Source organism: Triticum urartu, chromosome 3A, assembly GCF_056163025.1.
Source record: "Triticum urartu cultivar PI428250 chromosome 3A, HENAU_Tu73, whole genome shotgun sequence".
Classification (NCBI taxonomy): Eukaryota; Viridiplantae; Streptophyta; class Magnoliopsida; order Poales; family Poaceae; genus Triticum; species Triticum urartu.
Genome location: NC_141875.1, coordinates 565702276 through 565722247, shown reverse-complemented (window position 1 = coordinate 565722247; position 19972 = coordinate 565702276). Strand labels below are relative to the sequence as shown.

Here is a 19972-nt window from a genome sequence, read left to right as displayed (position 1 = left end):
AACTTGTTCGTGCACATTTTTTGTATTCGCGTGGAATATTTTTTGAATCAGTGAAATTTTTTGAATTAACAAACAATTTTTGAATTCATTAACATTTGTGAATTCACGAATGTTATTGGAATTCGCACTTTTTTGAATTCTCGATCATTTTTTGAATCGGTGAACCTTTCTTGAATACGCGTGAACATTTTTACGAATTCATAATGTTTTTTATTATTCACCTACTTTTATTTATTAACAAAATTTATAAAATAAACAGACGGGAAAGTAATGTAAAGAGAAAAAAAGATAAAAAAGCAGCGCACTACCGGTAGCGCTCGCTATAAGCGATAGTTAGGCCATCTCCACCGCACGACTCTATCCTGTCCGGCCTCGTCCGTTTAGGATAAAAGGGACAGACGAGGCGGCCCAACGCGCGACGGTCCGGACTCATCTTGTCTGTTTTGTGTCTGGGCCGACCCATTTCAAACGCAAACTTGCGCCGGGTTTGGGTCACAGCGGACACCAAATGGACGCGCGCCTCGTCCGCGTCGAGGCCACGTGGCAGGCGGCCACTTACCTCCCACCCACCCACATCAATGCGCACAAGCGGGCTGCCCCACCTGTCATCTGCACATCGAAAGGTCGCTGTCCTTTTTTAAGTGGGAAGCGTGGACCGGTCGTCGTCCACACTGCCCCACGCCATCCCGCGGCCTCCTCGAAACCCAACAACCCCGAACCCTAGCCCTCCATTGTCCTCGAGCTCTCCGGCCGACCACCTCGCCATGGGCTTCTGGAACTGTAAGGGGAAGCACGACCGTGAGGCCGGCTCCTCCTCGGGGCGCCGCCGCGGCTCCGTGAAGAAGGAGGAGCCCGCTTCTCCGCCGCGCTCCTCCCGTCGAGCCCCCGCATCGGCCCCCTTCACCATCAACCCTAGGCCTGCCGACGAGCGCGACCGGCAGTACCTCGCGGTGGACGTGTGCCGGAGGTACTGGGAGACGAGGACGCCGGTCCCGTGGAGCGACGTCCACCTCCCCAATGGCTGGCACCTCAGCGCCGACCGGGTCCCGATCCCGCCTGTGTCGAGGAGAGGCCGCGCGCGCCGCGACGAGATCGAGCGCCACCGCCGCCTCCTCCCCGACGACCTGTACCACGACGCCAGGTACGCCCCGGATTCCTCCCTCTAGGACACGTGGCTCCGGGACGAGCACAACACGCGCCGCGCTTCATACTTCGCCGGCACGGTGTCGGGACCGCGACAGCCACGTAGAGAGGTGCGCGGGCGTACGCGCGTGCGCGGCCTCACGCCCACGCCGTTGCCTTCCCCGTCTCCGTCACCACCTCCACCTCCTCGCATGACAGCGGAGAAGAAGGCCCGGCTCGTGCAGCGTGTCATGGACGACTCCATGTACACCCACGACGAGCGCCAATGGGACGGCTTGGAGGAGACTATGGCACTCTCTGCCGCCGGTGACGTCGCCTTCCCCGAGCTGTAAATGGTAGAGGAGAGGAGGGAGGAGGCGATGGAGGAGGAGCCGGTGGCCGCGTTTCACCTGAGCCTGCTGGGCCAGGGGGGCTGGTCCTGCACTGCTCCGGAGATGGCCGCCGTCGTGGGCGTCAACTGGTGCGCCACTTCGCCGAGGTCACCGGAGCGAGAGGCGTCGCCACGGGAGGAGGTCGTGCAGGCACCTCCCGCCGTTCAGCCCGCCCCCGTCTACCACGCATCGCCAGCCCACCTCTGGACGTCATCGGCCTACGTGGACCTCGTCAGCGACGACGACGACGCCGACGACCACTGAAAACGGCGACGGCATCGACGGGCACGGGCACGAGCGCGCTGGCGGTGGCCTTTTTTTTTCTTTTTTATGTTTAATTATGTCAAATTGGACGTGAAACTGGGTCGTTTTGTGGCCATGGACCCTAACTTAAATTTTAAGTTTTTTAAAATGCGTTTATTTATCTTTTTAAGTCATTTTATTTATGTTTTATGTTTTTTTAAACACGTTTAATATGGACAAGTTTTGGAATGTGGACGCGTGATGGGGTACGCACGACCCAACGGATAGAAACAGACACGGACGAATCCATCGGCGTTCCAAAGGGATAAAATCCGGTCAAAATGGACGTCCGGTTGGTGTCGCCGCGGTGGAGTTGGCCTTAGCATCGGCCCCCCACTTTGGCACATCGATTCCTCCGTGAAACCCTCGTCTCCTCCAACTCCGCGGCGCCGCCGAGCTCTCCGCTGTCCACTAAGCTGCCGGCGTGATAGCGGAAGCGACTGCCGGTGCCCGTTCATCCTCAACTGGTCGTTTCCGCAGCTCCGTCAGCGCGCGAGAACCTGGAGAAGAGGGGCAGGTGCTGATGCTCACTATCCATCCCATTCCCGCCTTTAGTTTTTGATGCACGCAACGCAGCCAGTCCTTATCAATTAGGGGGGATTTTATTTTCTACTCTAATCAACGCGGTGTGTCTTTTCTTAATCTGTGCACTGATCTGTGCTCATCCATCGTATACAGATATGACGCATCTGTCCAATTTTTTAACCGGGGCTGGTGGAGGTGGAGCGCTGATGGGTCAGCTGAACCCAACCAATTCAGCGGCAAAAAATTATAGTATATCTCAACACTCAAGGCCCAGGTATATTTCTTGAAAAGAAATGCCATTTGCATTCAGAGTTTCCGGCAAAGGTTTCCACTGAAGCGTGGAGGCACGCATTGCAGCTGCACACATCCCCACCAGGTCTGAAGGCAGAGAAATGTTGTTTAATCTGGTTGAGGTTGATTCCCACGAGGTAAGGTTGAGGTTGGGATTAATTCTCTGTCTGATATAAATCTCCTCGGACCGGAGCGAGTCAACTATGCACAGAAGAACACAACCACAGATGGGTGGTGCTACAGCCTTCTTCTACCTCTTGCTGTCCCTCTGGGTTCAGGATGCAGCTGCAGCTGGTCTTCGCTTCACAAGAAGTGATTTCCCACGGGGATTCGTCTTTGGATCTGCAACCTCGGCATATCAAGTAAGCAATCTTTATCTTGTTTGGCCTGGAAGTTCTGGCGTGCTTAGTTCATCGGGTGCCGTCGCCAGTTTAATCAATCTTGGATTCTTGATGTTTCGTTTGCATGTATAGTATGAGGGTGCTGTTTCTGAGGGAGGCAGGAGCCCAAGCTATTGGGACACTTTCACTCACGCAGGTTAGTTGCTACTCCCTCCCTCCATTCGGAATTACAAGATGCTTTTTTAATCGGATTGTATATAGACGTGTTTTAGTATGTTTGTTCACCTATTTCAGTCTCTATCTAGTCCATATTGAAATATCCAAAACAATTTGTAATTTGGAACGGAGGTACTACTTTTTTTTTAGAAAAGGAGGATGACCCCCGGCCTCTGCATCTGGGAGATGCATACGGCCACTTTATTGATTATTCTCGAGGACCTTACAAAGTATTACAAACAATATACCTGAATCCACCATCTTGGCAACATGTGCCGCTACTTCTATCCATATGATGAAGGGATGCTAGCTGGGCCACTACCCAAACCACTCACCTAAGCCTAACATCAAAAGCCGGAAGCCCCAGCCAAGCCACATACCGGGTCTGGGGCACAATCCGGTCAGACGCACTCGTGTGTCGTCGCCGCCATCTTTCACAGGTCCGTCTTCAGATCATATTGAGGCTTCTACCTTGTCTGGCCATTCTGCCATCGACGTCACCATGACGCCAGACAGCTACCTCCTCCTGCGCGAGTCCATCTCCGCGCATCGGACGCCGAGCCTCCACAGCGCCATGCCGCCGATCTCCGCCGCCATCAATGTGTGAGATGAAGTACCGCTCCACCATCCCCCTAGCCATCACTTGCTCCAAAACGATGCGCCCAGGAGGGAAAGCGATAAAATGCCATCATCTTCCGATCCGAAAGACCCAGATCTAGGGTTTCCCCCGGAGCATCCCGAGCCTGATGACGCAGACTGCAACGACGATGCCTCGACAAGGGAACGACATCTAAGACGCCGTCATCGTCAGCCATGACCGTAGTCGGCGCGATTTTCATCGGCAGTTGCTCCACCAGACGTGCGCCACCGACGTCGCTGGTCCCTTCAAACGGAGTAAACTCCAAAACGATGCCCTAAAGAGGGACTACGACGCAAAATTGCCGTCATCGCTTGATCCCAAGGAGATCTAGGGTTCCCCGGAGGTACCCGCGCTGTCAAGGATCAGACAAGGGTAGAATCCCGGCGGATCTGCCCAGCTGCCGACGAGTCACACCCGCCACCGTGCCGACGGCAGACCAGCGATCAAGGCCCACGCTTGGGCATAGATCCGGTCGCACCGCCGCAAACCGATCCGGTCACGCCGCCGCCGTCCCTGGCGACCGTGACGCACCAGATCGCGAGGCCTCCTGCCGCAGGGGAGCGAAGTCGCCGAGGCGCCGCCACCACCCGCTGTGGCGTCCGGCCCGCCGCCACGCTCCGGCCCGGGGGCGCCAGCCCCCCGCGAGCGAGAGGGCCCGAGTCCCCGCCGCTGTAGTGCCCTTGGCGGCGGCGAGGAAGGAGGAGGAGGAGTGGGGGAGGGCCGGCCGACGGGATCTGGGGGGCCTCCCGGCCGCCCACGCGGGGGGCGACTCGGGAGGGGAGAGGCGACTCGGGAACGGAGGTACTACTTGTTTGTGAAATCTAACTCTAGTTTTTCGGTGCTGCAACTACATTTGGTTTTAGCATGGATATTAACCCTATGTGTAACAAATAGCATGTCGATCAATTTGTGATCAGTTTTCATGATGAGTTGAGTTGATATTTCAGACGAGTGCCCTCTTGGTGGAACAATTTACACAGCATTTCTGTTGCTGAAGCATAACTATATTTGGAGTAATTATTGGCAATAGCCAAGACCAGAACTTGATGTGGTTGACCAATCACAGTTAGGTCAATTTTGACTGCTAGCTTTTTTTATTTTGCAGGCAAAATGTCAGACAAAAGCACGGGAGATGTTGCTGCAGATGGGTACCACAAATACATGGTAAATAGGATGGGGGCCTGCAAAATCTTGAGCATTTCTCTGCTTTACTAATTATGAAAGAAATTTGGCTTATCTGATTTTGCAGGAGGATGTCAAGCTCATGTCTGAGACAGGCCTAGAGGCCTATAGGTTCTCCATCTCCTGGTCAAGGCTCATTCCAAGTACAGAAATTATCATGACCTTCATCAGAACAAATTGCTTTAGTTTCTAATTTATCTCATTGTTTCTGGAAATTTCGGGTTTGTAGATGGACGCGGAGCTGTCAATCCCAAAGGGCTACAGTACTACAATAACCTCATTGATGAGCTAGTGAATCGTGGTAATTACTTTTATTAGATCTCTGAACATTTAAATGTTTAACTGCAATCAATTCTTAGGTTCATACTTCATATAATCAATGTTCCTTCTCAAGAAATGCATGCAAAATAAAACTTTGAACCCTCTGGTCTCTGTGATATTTATCCCAGGAATTCAAGTCCACATCACACTTCACCATATAGATCTCCCTCAGATTCTTGAAGATGAGTATGGTGGATGGTTAAGCCCCAGAATTGTGTGAGTTCATATATAATTTCACTACCAAATAAATAAATTCTATTGTAGTGGCAATTTTATATATCATCGGCATAATTCTTACGACATTATGTTTTGTCCTTTCATATTCTCAAATCCACAAAATGCAGTGAAGATTTCACAGCATATGCAGATGTTTGCTTCAAGGAGTTTGGAGATAGGGTTGCATCATGGACGACAATGAATGAGCCAAACATTGGTGCATTGGCCTCTTATGATGTTGCTATATTCCCTCCTGGTCGTTGCTCGGATCCATTTGGAGTAACAAAGTGCACCTCTGGGGACTCTAGTGTGGAACCATACATGGCAGTTCATAATACCCTTTTGGCGCATGCATCGGTTGTCAGTCTGTACAGAAAAAAATATCAAGTGAGTGGATGATCTTTTACTTAAAATAGTTTTGGTGATGCTTAGGTTCATGAACTGTGACAGTCTAGACTTTTATTAGCTTTCCTCAAGGGTGGAGGCACCATTTTAAGTCATTACACATTTACACATTAACCACATCGTAACTCATCTTTTTATTGATACATGTTTCAGCATTGGCTACACAACAAGGATAGTATTTCTTGGGGGAGTTGTCGATTTATTTTGTTTAGCTTCCTGGGCCTGTTCCTTTAAAACAGGGACATCATGTACATAGACTCTTATTCTTTGTTATCTAAAAATAGCATTCCCTCCGTCCATATTAATTTTCGCTGATTCAGTACAAAGTTGTACTAAATCAGCATCAGTTAATATGGATCTGTGGCAGTATTACATTCTTTGTTAATTCCCTGTCCGGTGCCTATGTCCAATATCTTAACCAACTATAGGCTTATAAAAAACTAATGAAACTTTTTGGATGTAGGCCATGCAAAAAGGAGTTGTTGGCATAAGTATTTACTCTTTCTGGAGTTATCCATTGACAAATTCCACTGTGGATTTAGAAGCAACTAGGAGATGTATAGATTTCTACTTCGGCTGGTATGATATTACACCTCCATTTTGTCACTGGAAGCGTTTAACCTGCATAATACATGCATTGTTGAGATCTTAAGTTAAGTGTGGTACTGGCAGGATACTAGATCCGTTGGTGTTTGGGGACTACCCGCAAGTAATGAAGAAGAATGTTGGCTCTCGCCTTCCACCCTTCACGGAAGTTCAGTCTGAACTTATCAAGGGTTCTTTAGATTTTATTGGAATAAATCACTACTACTCTCTGTACGTGAATGATCGCCCTCTGGAAACAGGCGTTCAAGACTACAAAGCAGACATATCAGTTAGTTTAAGGGGTAAGTATCTTTTTTGGATAGTGATACTAGGATTGTTGCTTAACTGCTCATAGTTATGTACTATGTGGATGTGCAATTTCACTGGTTTTTTGAGTCTTTTTTTCCTAGACATTCATTCTTCATGTAACGGTTAATTATGTGGTTGCACTAGAAATTGTGTGCAATAGTAGGCATGATATTCATTTTTCTAGCAACGATCACACAAGCAAACAAGGAGATTCCTGAATCATGATTACCAAAAAAAAGGAGGGGGGGTGTTACTTTTGATATGCAAAAGATAGGCTAGCCAAGCTGTTGTGAAACAATGCCCTGCTAATGCTAAATTGCTAGAACAAGCTGCCAATCAACCTTTCGAGATTTACCAGTCACGTAAATTGGGCATTTCTCTGAGTTCAGTCTTGAGTCATCCCTCTAAACACGTTTAAATCTCAAAGTATGGTCTACGCTAATGTAACAGAAAAGAGCTGAATGTATTGTTCTAACTTGTGAACCCTTTGTATGATGCAGGTTCTAGGATAGATCCACCATCTAGTCAGGTACAAAAAATTATTATATCTTCAAAGGGTTTTGCAAAAATATTATAGACTCCAATAAAGATCATCAATGTGTTTCGCAAAGAAGTTGCTAATTTTTAGCTAAAAATGCAATTATTTTGGTCATTCCATGTACATCCATTTGGGTAAATCTTGAAGAGATTAGAAAAGAAACACCCACTTAAAAACTGATGTCAAAAGCTTCTGTCAAAGATTATCTTTATTGGAGTGCAGGGCTTCCCAGTAAATGTTCCAAGTGATCCCAAAGGGCTGCAGCTTCAACTGGAGTACCTGAAAGAAACCTACGGAAACCTTCCGGTCTATGTCCAGGAGAATGGCAAGCAGAATTCCCAGCATGTGTTTCTGTTGATGAACAAAGGTCCATCGTTACTCATGTGGTTACCTGATTTGTTTCAGGTATGGGTTCTGCCGACGACAGCCTAGATGACACGGACAGGGTCGGTTACCTGAGCAGCTACATGGAAAGCACACTAAACGCGATGAGGTGCGTGCGTCAAGATCAGATCAAACATACTATACCCGTTCTTTCAGCATGCATTGCGTGATGCTCTGTTTGTCGTGCAGGAACGGGGCGGACGTGAGAGGGTACTTCGCGTGGGCATTCATGGATTTGTTCGAGCTCCTGTCCGGGTACCAGTTGAGGTATGGGCTGTACCGCGTCGACTTCACCAACGGGAGGCGGCCGCGGCAGGCCAGGCTCTCGGCTCGCTGGTACTCCGGCTTCCTCAAGCACAACGGAACCTCTGCGCTCGCGCCGAGAACGACGCAGATGAACCAGGCGCTGAACTTGTTGTCCTGACTCCCGAGTCCAGTGCAACCGCGCGCGTCAGGTTTCGATTCAGAAAGCGCGATTCTCGGATTACATTACTAGAAACCAATACTCCTGTAACCACTACTGTATTTTCTTGATTATTATTTTCTTTAGAAAGCCATCACTTTCAGAGCAAGTTGAAGAAACGAAACGCTCGAATTGTACGTGATGCATTTCTTTGCTGTTACATTACATTGACCCTTGTTACAGAAAACCATGAGTTCAGATATAAAAAACATCATGGTTACGCTTACATATATATTGTACATAGCTTTCAGACAAGCATTGAGTTACGGAAGCAGAGTCAGAAGATGAAAGCTATGTGGCTATGTGAGGGTCCGTGCAAAGATTAGATGTGAAGAAACCTGTGGCCCGGTCTTTGTCAGTCGCGGGGATGGAGTTCATGGATGTGCATCATTCAGAGCAATGGTTTGAGTGGTGGCCTGTTGGTCCTTGGAGGAACCCGGTGAGAATGCACATTCAGCCATCACATACTGCTGAGCATCTCTAGCAGATCCTCAAACCTACTACTATGAAGGAAGTTTTGTTGGTTAAAGGGATTAAACACTAGCTCTTAGATCCCCAAAATTTTAGTTCTCCAAATCTATTTTTTTTCTCTGTAAAATCTTACTCCACTAGCCCAAATTTGTTCTATGGTGGCCTGTTCTCAGTAAACATAGGGACGCACTGCACGCCGTCCCGCCCGACCCCGACCTTGTAGCCTAAACTTGTATGCGTCGTAACTATGCAGAGGTTGGATGAGTGCTTGTTATGTTTATATCCATTTTATGGGTCATTTCGGGTCAATAAAATTCACTCTTTGTTGAATATTTTTTTAACTGCGTGTCTTTTCTTAATCTGTGACAGCTACTCATACTGATCTGTGTTTATCCATGCAAAAAAATTAATGGGGCTCGTGATCATGAGCGGCAAAAAATCATGTGCAAGCACGCACCAGGCAGTGGCACACGTTTAACTAGCTGCACATGTCCCCACAGAAGACTGACGTTACTAGATGAAAGTTGTTTAATCTGGCTTCTTTCACGAGGTAAGGTTGCGGTTGAGAGTGAGACTAATCCTGATATAAATCTTCTCTCGAAGCGAACGAACCCATTATGCACAGAAAAACACAGATCATAGATGGGTGCTGCTGCCTTCTTCTACCTCCTGCTGTCCCTCTGGGTTCAGGATGCAACTACGGCTGATCCTGGCTTCACAAGAAGTGATTTCCCACTGGGATTCGTCTTTGGAGCTGGCACCTCGGCATATCAAGTAAGTAGTCTATCTCGTTTGAGCTGAAAGTTCTAGAGTGTTTACTTGATGAATCTTAATGTTTTTTTTCTGCATGTAATAGTATGAGGGTGCTGTTGCTGAGGATGGCAGGAGCCCAAGCAGTCGGGACACTTTCACTCACGCAGGTTGCTTGCTACTACTGTACATGTTTGTGAAATCTGCCTCTAGCTTTCCCATTTTTAGATCATCAGGGGAGTTTTCGCGCCCCCCCCCCCGGTTCCATTTAAAAAATGAAACCCAAACAGAAGTCACAGGTGTCTTATTCCCTTTGGCATGCTGCAATGCATGTTCAGGGAGAGCAAAGAAACAGAAAAGGCCTACAGCCAAGGAAAGAGAAAAGGGCATACAGCCAAGTACATGCTTTTTTATGATCTCTCCAATGGTAAGCGAAGAAAAGAAAAGGAACTAAGCAACGCGGCCTTCAAGTGTCCCAGCAGGAACCGAGTTCTCCTCATCACCCAGCATCTTCTTGTCTTCCGCCGCAAGCATCAGGCGGACCTCCTTGATCTGCTCCAGGATCCCCCCCCCTCATCTTCTTGAAAGGTTGTGCTGGAGAGCCCGGCCAGTCCAGTGGCGAGTCAGGGCTTGAGTTTGTCTGAGTTGACGCCTTCTCTGGAGACTTTTTTGCTTTTGAGTTGTCTGCGCTCTTGAAACCGCACTTGCGAATTCCCAAGGCCAGTTTGGCGAGGAAATGTGTTGGCAAGACACCTCCAGTGTCTCCCAATCCCATTTTCATCCCATATCCAGTTGCAGGGGAGCTTTGAGGATGCAGGATATCCACCATAGGATTCTCTGCATTTTCTCCTGCGAATCTTGTGAGTACAGAATTATCCATCTCTTGAGTGTTCTCCAGATCAGCCGCCAGACCTGTTTAATATCAGACCAAATAGCATTATCAAAAACATGTTTGTTTCTAATTTTCCAAAGGCACCATAGTACACAGGCGCAAAAGGCATTTAGAACTTCGTGTTTTTTGTTTGCAGGCCAAAATTTGGCAATAGAAAGATAACTAGACCCTAAATCAATAGAGAAAAAAGAGGAGACCTCCCCCCATATGCTTTTTGCCACTACACAACCAAAAAACAGGTGATCTATTGTTTCTTGTTCAGAGCAGAATAGGCATCCTCGGGTTTTGTCAATCCCTCTTTTAAGCAAATTATCTTTAGTCATCAGCTTGTTATGAGCTAGCAGCCAGAGAAAGACCTGAACTCTGGGTGGCACTACAATAGACCAAACTGAAGGAATGAAGACAGGTTTCACCCCTCTGAAGTTAATGATGGCATAAAGTGATCTGGAAGAGTAAACCCCTTTGGATTCATACTGTCAGATCATAGCATCATCCTCCCCAGTGAGGGTAGTTTTTTTAATAATTTGCTCAAGATGGTACCACTCTTCCATCATAGAAGAGGTAAAAACCCTCCTAAATGTAAGTTTGATCATCTCCCCATCCCAAACTTCTGAAACTGTCACACATTGTTGATGACAGATAGCATAGAGTGGCCAGAACTGGACAGAGAGGGGGGAGGTGCCAAACCAGATATCCTCCTAGAATCTGGTTTTCCTCCCATTTCCCACCACCCATCTATAGCCAAATTTGAGAGCCTTAGCAGCCCACATAACCCCCTGCCAAAATTTTGAGGAAGCCTATGGTCTACATGCAAAGATGTTAGGTGAGTCTCTAACATATTTATTATCTATGATCTTTTTCCAGATCTTGCCCTCATCTTGGGCATACCTTTTGACCCAGCTACCTAACAGACATAGATTGAGGTCCTTAATATTGGGGACCCCAAGTCCACCATGCTCTTTTTTCATTCAGACCAAGTGCCAATTGGCCAAATGGAGTTTTCTATTTCCTTCAAAATCACTCCATAAGCAATGAGCAAGCTGGTTATTAATTAAATCTAGAGCCCATTTGGGAAATTTAAAGAAGGACAGTAGATAAACAGGAATACTAGCCAAACAGGCCTTGATCAGAGTTTTTTTTTCCAACCGGGCTCACACCCCTTTCCATTAATTTTGCAATCAACGGAAATACATAGGTTCGGTTTCAACATGTCTCTAGGCACCACATCCAAAATAAAACGACCACCAGAACCCAAATAGGACTAAAAGGGGTAGAGCGAGCTGGAGCACCGCCAGGAAACCCACAACAGGAAGACCCTAGAATGGATCAACCACCATGGGGAGAAAACCTGACGACACATAACAAGCAACTACAACCTAGACAGCAAAGAATATGAAAGAAACTTCGCAGCCACCCAGGGAGCATAAGGCAACTGCGAATCAACTTTTGACAAACATCAGAACGGGCATCAAACCCCAGTGGAATCGACGAAACTGGCGAGATGACCAAGCTAGCCAATCTGAACTTCATCTCCATCCCTCAGCAGCATCCTCCCCTGAGTGTACGACCTGTCTGCCAGAGCCGCTGCCGCAAATGCCAGTCTTTTCACCCCAGCCTGGAGCCTCGTCCTGTCTTCTTCTTTCAGCAGTCCTGTCCAGTACAACATAAAAGAACAAGCACCGAAAACAGCCTCCAGTGGAGTACGAGCATTGTACTTATCAAAAGTAACTTTGTTTCGGAGGCACCAAATCCCCCAGCAAATCGCAGCAATAATCATCATATAGAATTTCTTTTCACCTGGAAAGAATTTATAAAGCCATGCCCAACTTTGCCAGAGTGATCGAGGGCAACAGGAAGCCCCAATTGTTACACCCAAGACCCCCCATACTGTTCGAGCAAGTGAACATGTAAAAAGCAGATGATTAGCATCTTCCATGTTATTGCAGAAGGAACAAGCAGGATTTCCAGGCCAGCCCCTTTTACGCAAGTTATCCCGTGTAAGCACAACATTTTGAAACAACTGCCACAAGAAAATTTTAATTTTTAAAGGAATACTAGATTTCCAAATCCATTTGTTATTCGGACCAGCCAAATCCCTCTCCAGCCACTCATAAACTGATTTGGTGGAGAACCTCTTCTTCTTATTAAGGCTCCATGAAACTACATCAGGGGAGGTGTTTAGGGTATATTTTTTAGCCTCAGAGACCACCCAGTCCCACTGGTCCTTAACCTCTCCAAACAGTCTCCGTCTGAACCCCAGTTTATAGTCTTTTGCCACAAACTCAGCAATAGTCTCATCCTGATCTTGACATATACTAAATAAGACAGGCATCTTATCTCGCAAAGGTTCTTCATTCAGCCATGGGTCGTGCCACACCCTAGCCAGATTACCACTATTGATCTGGACGACCCTTCCAGCCATATACGTCTCTTTTACTTTCATTATTGCCTTCCAGCAAGGAGAATCAGAAAAGCGGCTACGAATGTTAGCTACAGTCCTATTTTTAAAGTATTTGGCACGAATAATACGTTGCCACAGCCCATCACAAGTCTCAAGTTTCCACCACCATTTTGTTAAGAGGCTAATATTTTGTTTATGGAGATCCTTGAGTCCCAATCCCCCAATATTTTTGGATCGGCAAACCCTAGCCCATTTCACCATATGGTAAGCACGTTTTTTATTTTTTCTCCTGCAAAAAAAATCTTCTACGGTGTTTGTCCATTTTGTCAATAAAAGTTTTGTTGAACAAAAACATCGACATAAGATATGATGGGATTCCATCCAGACTGGAATTTAACAGAGTCAATCTAGCCCCAGATGATGCTGAATATGCAATCCAAGCATCAAGTTTTTTAATCATCTTAGCTTCCAAAAAGTCCAACTCTATATTTCTCACAGTGGAATAAGTGACAGGAGTACCCAGGTATCTCATAGGTAATTTCCCCACCTGACACCCAAACATATCAGCGTATGTTGCATCAGTCTCATTATCCCCACCTATAACAACAATCTCACTCTTGTCAAAGTTAATTTTCAGCCCCGACATTAGCTCAAATAAGTATAATAGGAGTTTAACATTGACAGCCTTGTCAAAGTCATGCTCGAAACAGATAACTGTATCATCCGCATATTGTAAGATACCCACACCATTCTCAATCAGATCAGAGGCCAACCCTTTGATGAGACCATATTTTTGGGCAGAGGTCATCATCTTAGTTAAGCACTCTGCTGCAATATTAAAGAGGAAAGGAGAATGTGGGTCTCCCTGCCTGACCCCTTTCGCACTTTGAATATAAGGACCCAACTCATCATTGATTTTAACACTAACCGTCCCATTCTTAAGAATTTGAGCTACCCAACTACACCATTTTTGGTTAAACCCACGTTTTTCATGACATTCCAGCAGAAACTCCCAATTAACTTTGTCATAAGCTTTCTCGAAGTCAAGCTTAAGAACAACCCCAACCTGTTTATTAATATGAGCATGATGCAAAACTTCATGTAAAGATAATATGCCATCTACTATATGCCTCCCTTTAATGAACGCGTTTTGCTGAATGCTGAATAGCTTATAAGCATATTTACTGGCCCTAATGTCCATAACCTTGGTAATAAGCTTGTATGGACAACGAAGCAAACATATTGGCCTATATTGCTGGATCTTACTAGCGTCAGCAGATTTCGGCAAAAGAATAATAATGCCATAATTCAACCTTTGCACATCCAATCTCCCTTCATAAAACCATTCAAATAAGGCCAATAAGTCCGGGGCTACTACATCCCAACAATGTTGATAGAATTCAACGGGTATATTATCCGGTCCAGGGGCATGGTTAGATTTCATATCAAAAAGGGCCTTTTTAATTTCATCAATAGAAAAAGGTCGAGTCAAGTCATCATTGTCTTCCGGAGTAATTTTTTCCTCTTGTGACCAAAGGTTTTCATCTATATGACATAGATTACCAGGGGCTGGTCCAAAGAGATTTTTATAGTATTCAGTAGCATGAGCTAAGAGATTTTTTGTCCCTTCTATAACAGTAGCTCCACACTTAAGTGAGACCATCGAATGTTTCCTACGTCTCCCATTAGCCACTTTATGGAAAAAACCAGTATTATTGTCTCCTTTCAACAACCATCTCTCATTAGAGAATTGGTGCCAAAAAAGCTCTTCCTCCACATACATATTATTTAGTTCATTCAATATATCCAGCTTTCTGGTATAAGCCTCCCCACACAGCCCAACAATTTCCTCAAGCTTTTCCAATTCTTGCAATTCAAGTCTGATAATTTTTCTCTTAATTTTGTTGTTCCCAAATATATTAGAACCCCACCCTTTAAAAAACTTCTTAACTCTTTTCAGTTTAATATTCAGGGTATTTATGGGATCATCAGTATACACAGGTTTCGACCAAATATCAGCAACCAAAGGTAGAAAGGCTGGATTATTAAGCCAGTTGTTATCAAATCTAAAGCACGTACTCCCTGGTGCTCTAGCTGCAGCCCGCCCCCATCCAATAACAGGGGGGTTGTGATCAGATAGGTCCTTAACTAGTTTGCTAACCGAGACAAGGGGATATAAGTCTTCCCAATCTGGTGACATCAAAACTCTATCCAGCTTCTCCAGAGTGGGATTCTCCTGCTTGTTCGACCAGGTGTATACCCCTCCATTCATATAGATCTCCCTAAGCCCAAGCAAATGGATGACAGAATTAAACACATCCGAGAAATGAGACATGGGCGTCCTTTTATTCTTCTCACCGCTGTGACGAAGTATATTGAAATCCCCACCCACTAAGTATGGGATACGAGTGGTATGACACATATGAGATAATTCAGCAATAAACTCAGGCTTATTCTCATCCTGAGCCGCTCCATATACTACCATCAGGGACCGGCAGCATTTCATGTTTTTATCTAATAGGTCTAACTGGATGATATATTTTCCATGCTTAACATCAATAAGGTCAAACTTGTCCTTGATCAGAGTTAGTCTGGCTGAGTAGGAAAGTAGTTTTCCTCTCCAACCAGCCATCCTCTTCAAAATTTTATCAATAAGGGGTTGAATATCTTCCCTTCTCAGCTTATCATAATGTAGTGGAATTCCTAGATATTTTATTGGGAACGTACCTACAGTATATCCAAAAACATCAACAGAAGGGGTTAGACTGCCCCCCCCCCCCCCCCCCACTCTAGCTTTCCCATATGACTGTCAAGACTCTGGATATCCCATATGCGTAAGAAAAGGCATTGTCAGTTTTGCCTGATGCGTTGAGTGGATATTTGAGATGAGTCCCCTCTTGGTAGAAACAATTAACACACCATTTCCGTTGCTGAAGCATAACTAAATTTATAGAGTAACTGAACATGGCAAGTTGGCATTGGCAATAGCCATGGCCAGCACTTGACATGGTTGACCAAGAAGTGTTTGTTGTAGTTTAGCTCAACTTTCACAGTTTGATCTGTTCTTGCAGGCAAAATGCCAGACAAAAGCACGGGAGATGTTGCCGCGGATGGGTACCACAAATATATGGTACATAGTATGGGGCCTTGTAAAATCTTGAGCATTTCTCTGCTTTAGTAGTTCTACAAGAAATTTGGCTTATCTGAATTTGTAGGAGGATATCAAGCTCATGTTTGAGACAGGCCTAGAGGCCTATAGGTTCTCCATCTCCTGGTCAAGGCTCATTCCAAGTACATAAATTCTCATGACCTTCAACAGAACAAACTGCTTTAGTTTTGTAATTGATCTCATTGTTTAACTTTCTGGTGTGCAGATGGACGCGGAGCTGTCAATCCCAGAGGGCTGGAGTACTACAATAACCTCATTGATGAGCTAGTGAATCATGGCAAGTATTTTCATTATATCTTTGAGCATTTAAATAATTTTATAGTAATAGATTGTTAGGTGCATATTTCATATGAATTGGTGTAAATAATGTTCCTTCTTAAGAAGTGCATGTAAAATACTTATCCATTTCTCCGACAAGTATTTCCGGACGGAGGGAGTAGAAGTTTATACCCTCCTTTGTGATATTTATCCCCAGGAATTCAAGTCCACATCACACTTCACCATCTAGATCTCCCTCAGATTCTTGAAGACGAGTATGGTGGATGGTTAAGCCCCAGAATTATGTAAGTGCATATATATGATTTCACCACCAAATACTCCCTCCGTCCCAAATTAGTTGTCTTAGATTTGTCTAGATACATGTGTAGACAAATCTAAGACAACTAATTCGGGATGGAGGTAATACATAGCTCAACTGGAGTGGCAATTTTATATGTCATTGGCATGTTTACAACACAATCGTTTGTTGTATTCATAGCCTCAAATCTACAAAATGCAGCGAAGATTTCACAGCATATGCAGATGTTTGCTTCCGGGAGTTTGGAGATAGAGTTGCATCTTGGACGACAGTGAATGAGCCAAACATTGGTATAATGGCCTCTTATGATGTTGGTATATTCCCTCCTGGCCGTTGCTCGGATCCATTTGGAGCAACAAAGTGCACCACTGGGGACTCTAGTGTGGAACCATATATAGCAGCTCATAATACCCTTATGGCGCATGCATCGGTTGCCAGTCTGTACAGAGAAAAATATCAAGTGAGTGGATGATCTTGTACTTACTGTTTTGGTGATGCTTATTTTCTTCATGAACTTCGATATTCTAAACCATTTTAACTTTGCTCAAGAACTAAGTAACCTTTTTTGACGTAGAACATGCAAAAAGGAGTTGTTGGCATAAGTATGTACTCCTACTGGAGTTACTCGCTGACAAATTCCACAGTGGATTTAGATGCAACCCAGAGATGTAAAGATTTCTTATTTGGCTGGTATGATATTGTGCATCCATTCTGTCAATGGAAGCTTTAATATACATGATCTGTGCATTGTTGAGATCTTAAGTGCCGTATTGGCAGGATACTGGACCCATTGGTGTTTGGGGACTACCCAGAAGTAATGAAGAAGAATGTTGGCTCTCGCCTTCCATCCTTCTCGAAAGTTCAGTCTGAAGTTATCAAGGGTTCTCTAGATTTTATTGGAATAAATCACTACTATTCTCTCTACGTGAATGACCGCCCTCTAGAAACAGGCGTTCGGGACTATAACACGGACATGTCGGTTGATTCAAGGGGTAAGTATCTTTTTTGGATGCTGATACTAGGATTGTTGCTTAACTGCTCATAGTCGTGTGCTGTGTGGATGTGCAATTTGATTCGTTTTTTGGTGCCTCTTTTTTCTAGGACATTGATTCTTCATCTAACGGTTAATTAAGTAGTTGCACGTTTCAGAAACTGTGCGCAACCATAGGCTTGATGATATTCTTTTATCTAGACCATATTGCCCTGAAAAATGAATGGTTGGTTGAGACTTATATTACTCTCCTCCTCTGATAGTAAAATGTACCGTAGAAAAGGTCATGCAAAAAATAGGCTAGCCAAGATGCTGTGAGCGGCGTCCTACTAATGATAAATTGCTAAGACAAACCGGCTAGCAACCTTTCCAGATTCATCAGTCATGTAAATTGTGTATTTCTCTGAGTGAGTGCAGTATTCAGTCATCCCTTTAAAGATGTTATTTTAGTGCACTACATTACACAAAGTATGCTATTTGTTCACTGCATTCTACACTAGTGTAACAGAAAAGTTCTAACTAGTGATTCCTTTGTATGATGCAGGTTCTAGGACAGACCCACCACTTAGTCCGGTAAGAAAAATCATGTCATCGATGTTATGTGCAAAGAAGTTGCTAAAAATGAAGTTATTTTGGTCATTCACCATACATCTATTGGGTTATATGTTCTGAACTTGATCAAGAGATTAGAAAAGAGAAAACCCACTTAAAAACCTGAGATCATTAGCTTGACAGTAACCATCAAAGATAATCTTTGTTTATCGGAGTGCAGAGTGCCCCAACAAATGTCCCAAGTGACCCCAAAGGGCTGCAACTTGTACTGGAGTACCTGAAAGAAACCTACGCGATTCCGGTCTATGTCCAGGAGAATGGCAAGCGTACTCCCAACCAGAAGCAAAAGTCTCAGCTGAAGAAGAAAGGTGCATCGTTACTCATGTACGTAGTCATGTGGTCTGTTTCAGGTATGGGGTCTGCCGATGACGGCCTAGATGACGCCGACAGGATCGGTTACCTACGCAGCTACATGGAGAGCACACTAAACGCGATGAGGTGCGTATGCCAGAAGCTCTACCCGATCGATCATTCATTTTCAAAAGCAATGGGATTCATCGGAAGTTACAGATTTCTAGCCTGCGTACGGTTCTTTGGGACAAAAGAAGATATTATTCCACCATTCGATGTGTGATTCTCTGTTTGTTTGTTGTGCAGGGACGGAGCCGACGTGAGGGGCTACTTCGCGTGGGCATTCATGGACCTGTTCGAGCTCCTGTCGGGGTACCAGTCGAGGTACGGGCTGTACCGCGTCGACTTCGCCGACGGGAGGCGGCCGCGGCAAGCCAGGCTCTCGGCTCGCTGGTACGCCGGCTTCCTCAAGCGCAACGGAACCGCTGCGCTCGCGTCGAGAACAATGCAGGAGAAGCTAGACGCGGTGTGCGGACTCCCGAGCCTGGAGAGTGAAGCAACCGAGTGTGCCTGATGCGGGCCTGGAAGATGAGGCCCCTGCCTGTGCGTATGCTCCTGCGTAGTTTTTGTGAGGGATGTGTGCAGGTTTCGATTTGCATGTGCTGCATTTTTGTCTTCTCGTTGCGGATAGTTTTTCTGTACGACATACCCGTGTCAACATGGGGGACTAAGGTTAGGGAAGGATTACGCCCCTAAAGATGGAATTCGTAAGTACCAGCGAGCAGGTTTTGCAATTTCGGTACAGATCAAGATCTTTGTTTGGCAGTTTCTTCGTGATCATCTCTCCTTGGGGACCGAGGTGGAGTTAAATTGCCAAAAAAAACACCACAATTGGGTTGCTTGGTGCGGAAATCTATCATTTTCATAAAAGTTTGCCGAAAACGCTGATTTTCAGTAATCGCGTTGCCGAAAGCACTAACATGGCACCAAAATTTAACGCCGCCGGTTGAAACATCAAGTTAAGAACCGTGTGTGCCTGATGCGGCCATGCGGACCTCGAGATGAGGCGTACGCGTGAGCGTATGCTCCTGTGTAGCTTTTTTAAGGGATGTGCAGGTTTGGATACACGGCTCGAGCACATGACATCAAAACTCAACGTGCAAAGCTCTGAACCGCGAACATGGACAGTTCTTCTCACGACAACTGTGCCTAGTTATACATCCATAGAGTGATGGTAGTCACAATGTAGAAAAGATACAAGTCCATGTTACACGAGTTGCTGGAGCGGCGGTGGGGGTGATGTAGTGGGGTAGAGCAACCCGCTGATGGCAGAAGCAAATTAAGAAATCCGGCCGGAGAAGGGAGTATGCCCAGCTATGACACCAGCGTCAAAGGAGAAGGATGGGAGGCGGGATGCGTCAGAGGCGAAGGATGGACGCCGACCCTAAATTCCCTCCAAGCGTCAAGGCGGACAGCCCGGACATCGCTCGAATTGAAAAAACACTATCCAACCGGGACTCTCAAATCATGCCCATACGCTCGGTTATCCGACACCCTCAATACCCAATCCATATGTAGGATGGAT

The 19972-nt window shown here is 45.7% G+C and overlaps 3 protein-coding genes across 3 annotated transcripts; all 3 read left to right on the top strand.

Moving 5' to 3' along the window:
• The first annotated feature begins 764 nt into the window (after positions 1 to 764).
• LOC147980550 (uncharacterized) lies at positions 765 to 1166 on the top strand. Its single transcript, XM_087515657.1, has one exon. The coding sequence runs from the start codon at positions 765 to 767 to the stop codon at positions 1164 to 1166; it is 402 nt and encodes a 133-aa protein (XP_087371783.1).
• A 952-nt stretch (positions 1167 to 2118) lies between these two features.
• Positions 2119 to 8461, top strand: LOC125545133 (beta-glucosidase 2). The gene is made up of 15 exons (XM_048709008.2): positions 2119 to 2334; positions 2496 to 2616; positions 2700 to 2995; positions 3107 to 3170; positions 4936 to 4994; positions 5080 to 5155; positions 5242 to 5313; positions 5462 to 5549; positions 5678 to 5936; positions 6418 to 6533; positions 6627 to 6841; positions 7349 to 7377; positions 7609 to 7711; positions 7792 to 7879; positions 7960 to 8461. The coding sequence occupies exons 3-15, from the start codon at positions 2837 to 2839 to the stop codon at positions 8192 to 8194; spliced, it is 1563 nt and encodes a 520-aa protein (XP_048564965.1). The 5' UTR covers positions 2119 to 2334; positions 2496 to 2616; positions 2700 to 2836; the 3' UTR covers positions 8195 to 8461.
• An 866-nt stretch (positions 8462 to 9327) lies between these two features.
• Positions 9328 to 19181, top strand: LOC125546978 (beta-glucosidase 2-like). The gene is made up of 12 exons (XM_087547729.1): positions 9328 to 9478; positions 9561 to 9624; positions 15819 to 15877; positions 15963 to 16038; positions 16122 to 16193; positions 16392 to 16479; positions 16695 to 16953; positions 17068 to 17183; positions 17271 to 17485; positions 18029 to 18057; positions 18257 to 18534; positions 18694 to 19181. Exons 1-12 carry the CDS (start codon positions 9347 to 9349, stop codon positions 18959 to 18961), a joined length of 1656 nt encoding a protein of 551 aa, XP_087403855.1. The 5' UTR covers positions 9328 to 9346; the 3' UTR covers positions 18962 to 19181.
• Positions 19182 to 19972: the final 791 nt, after the last annotated feature.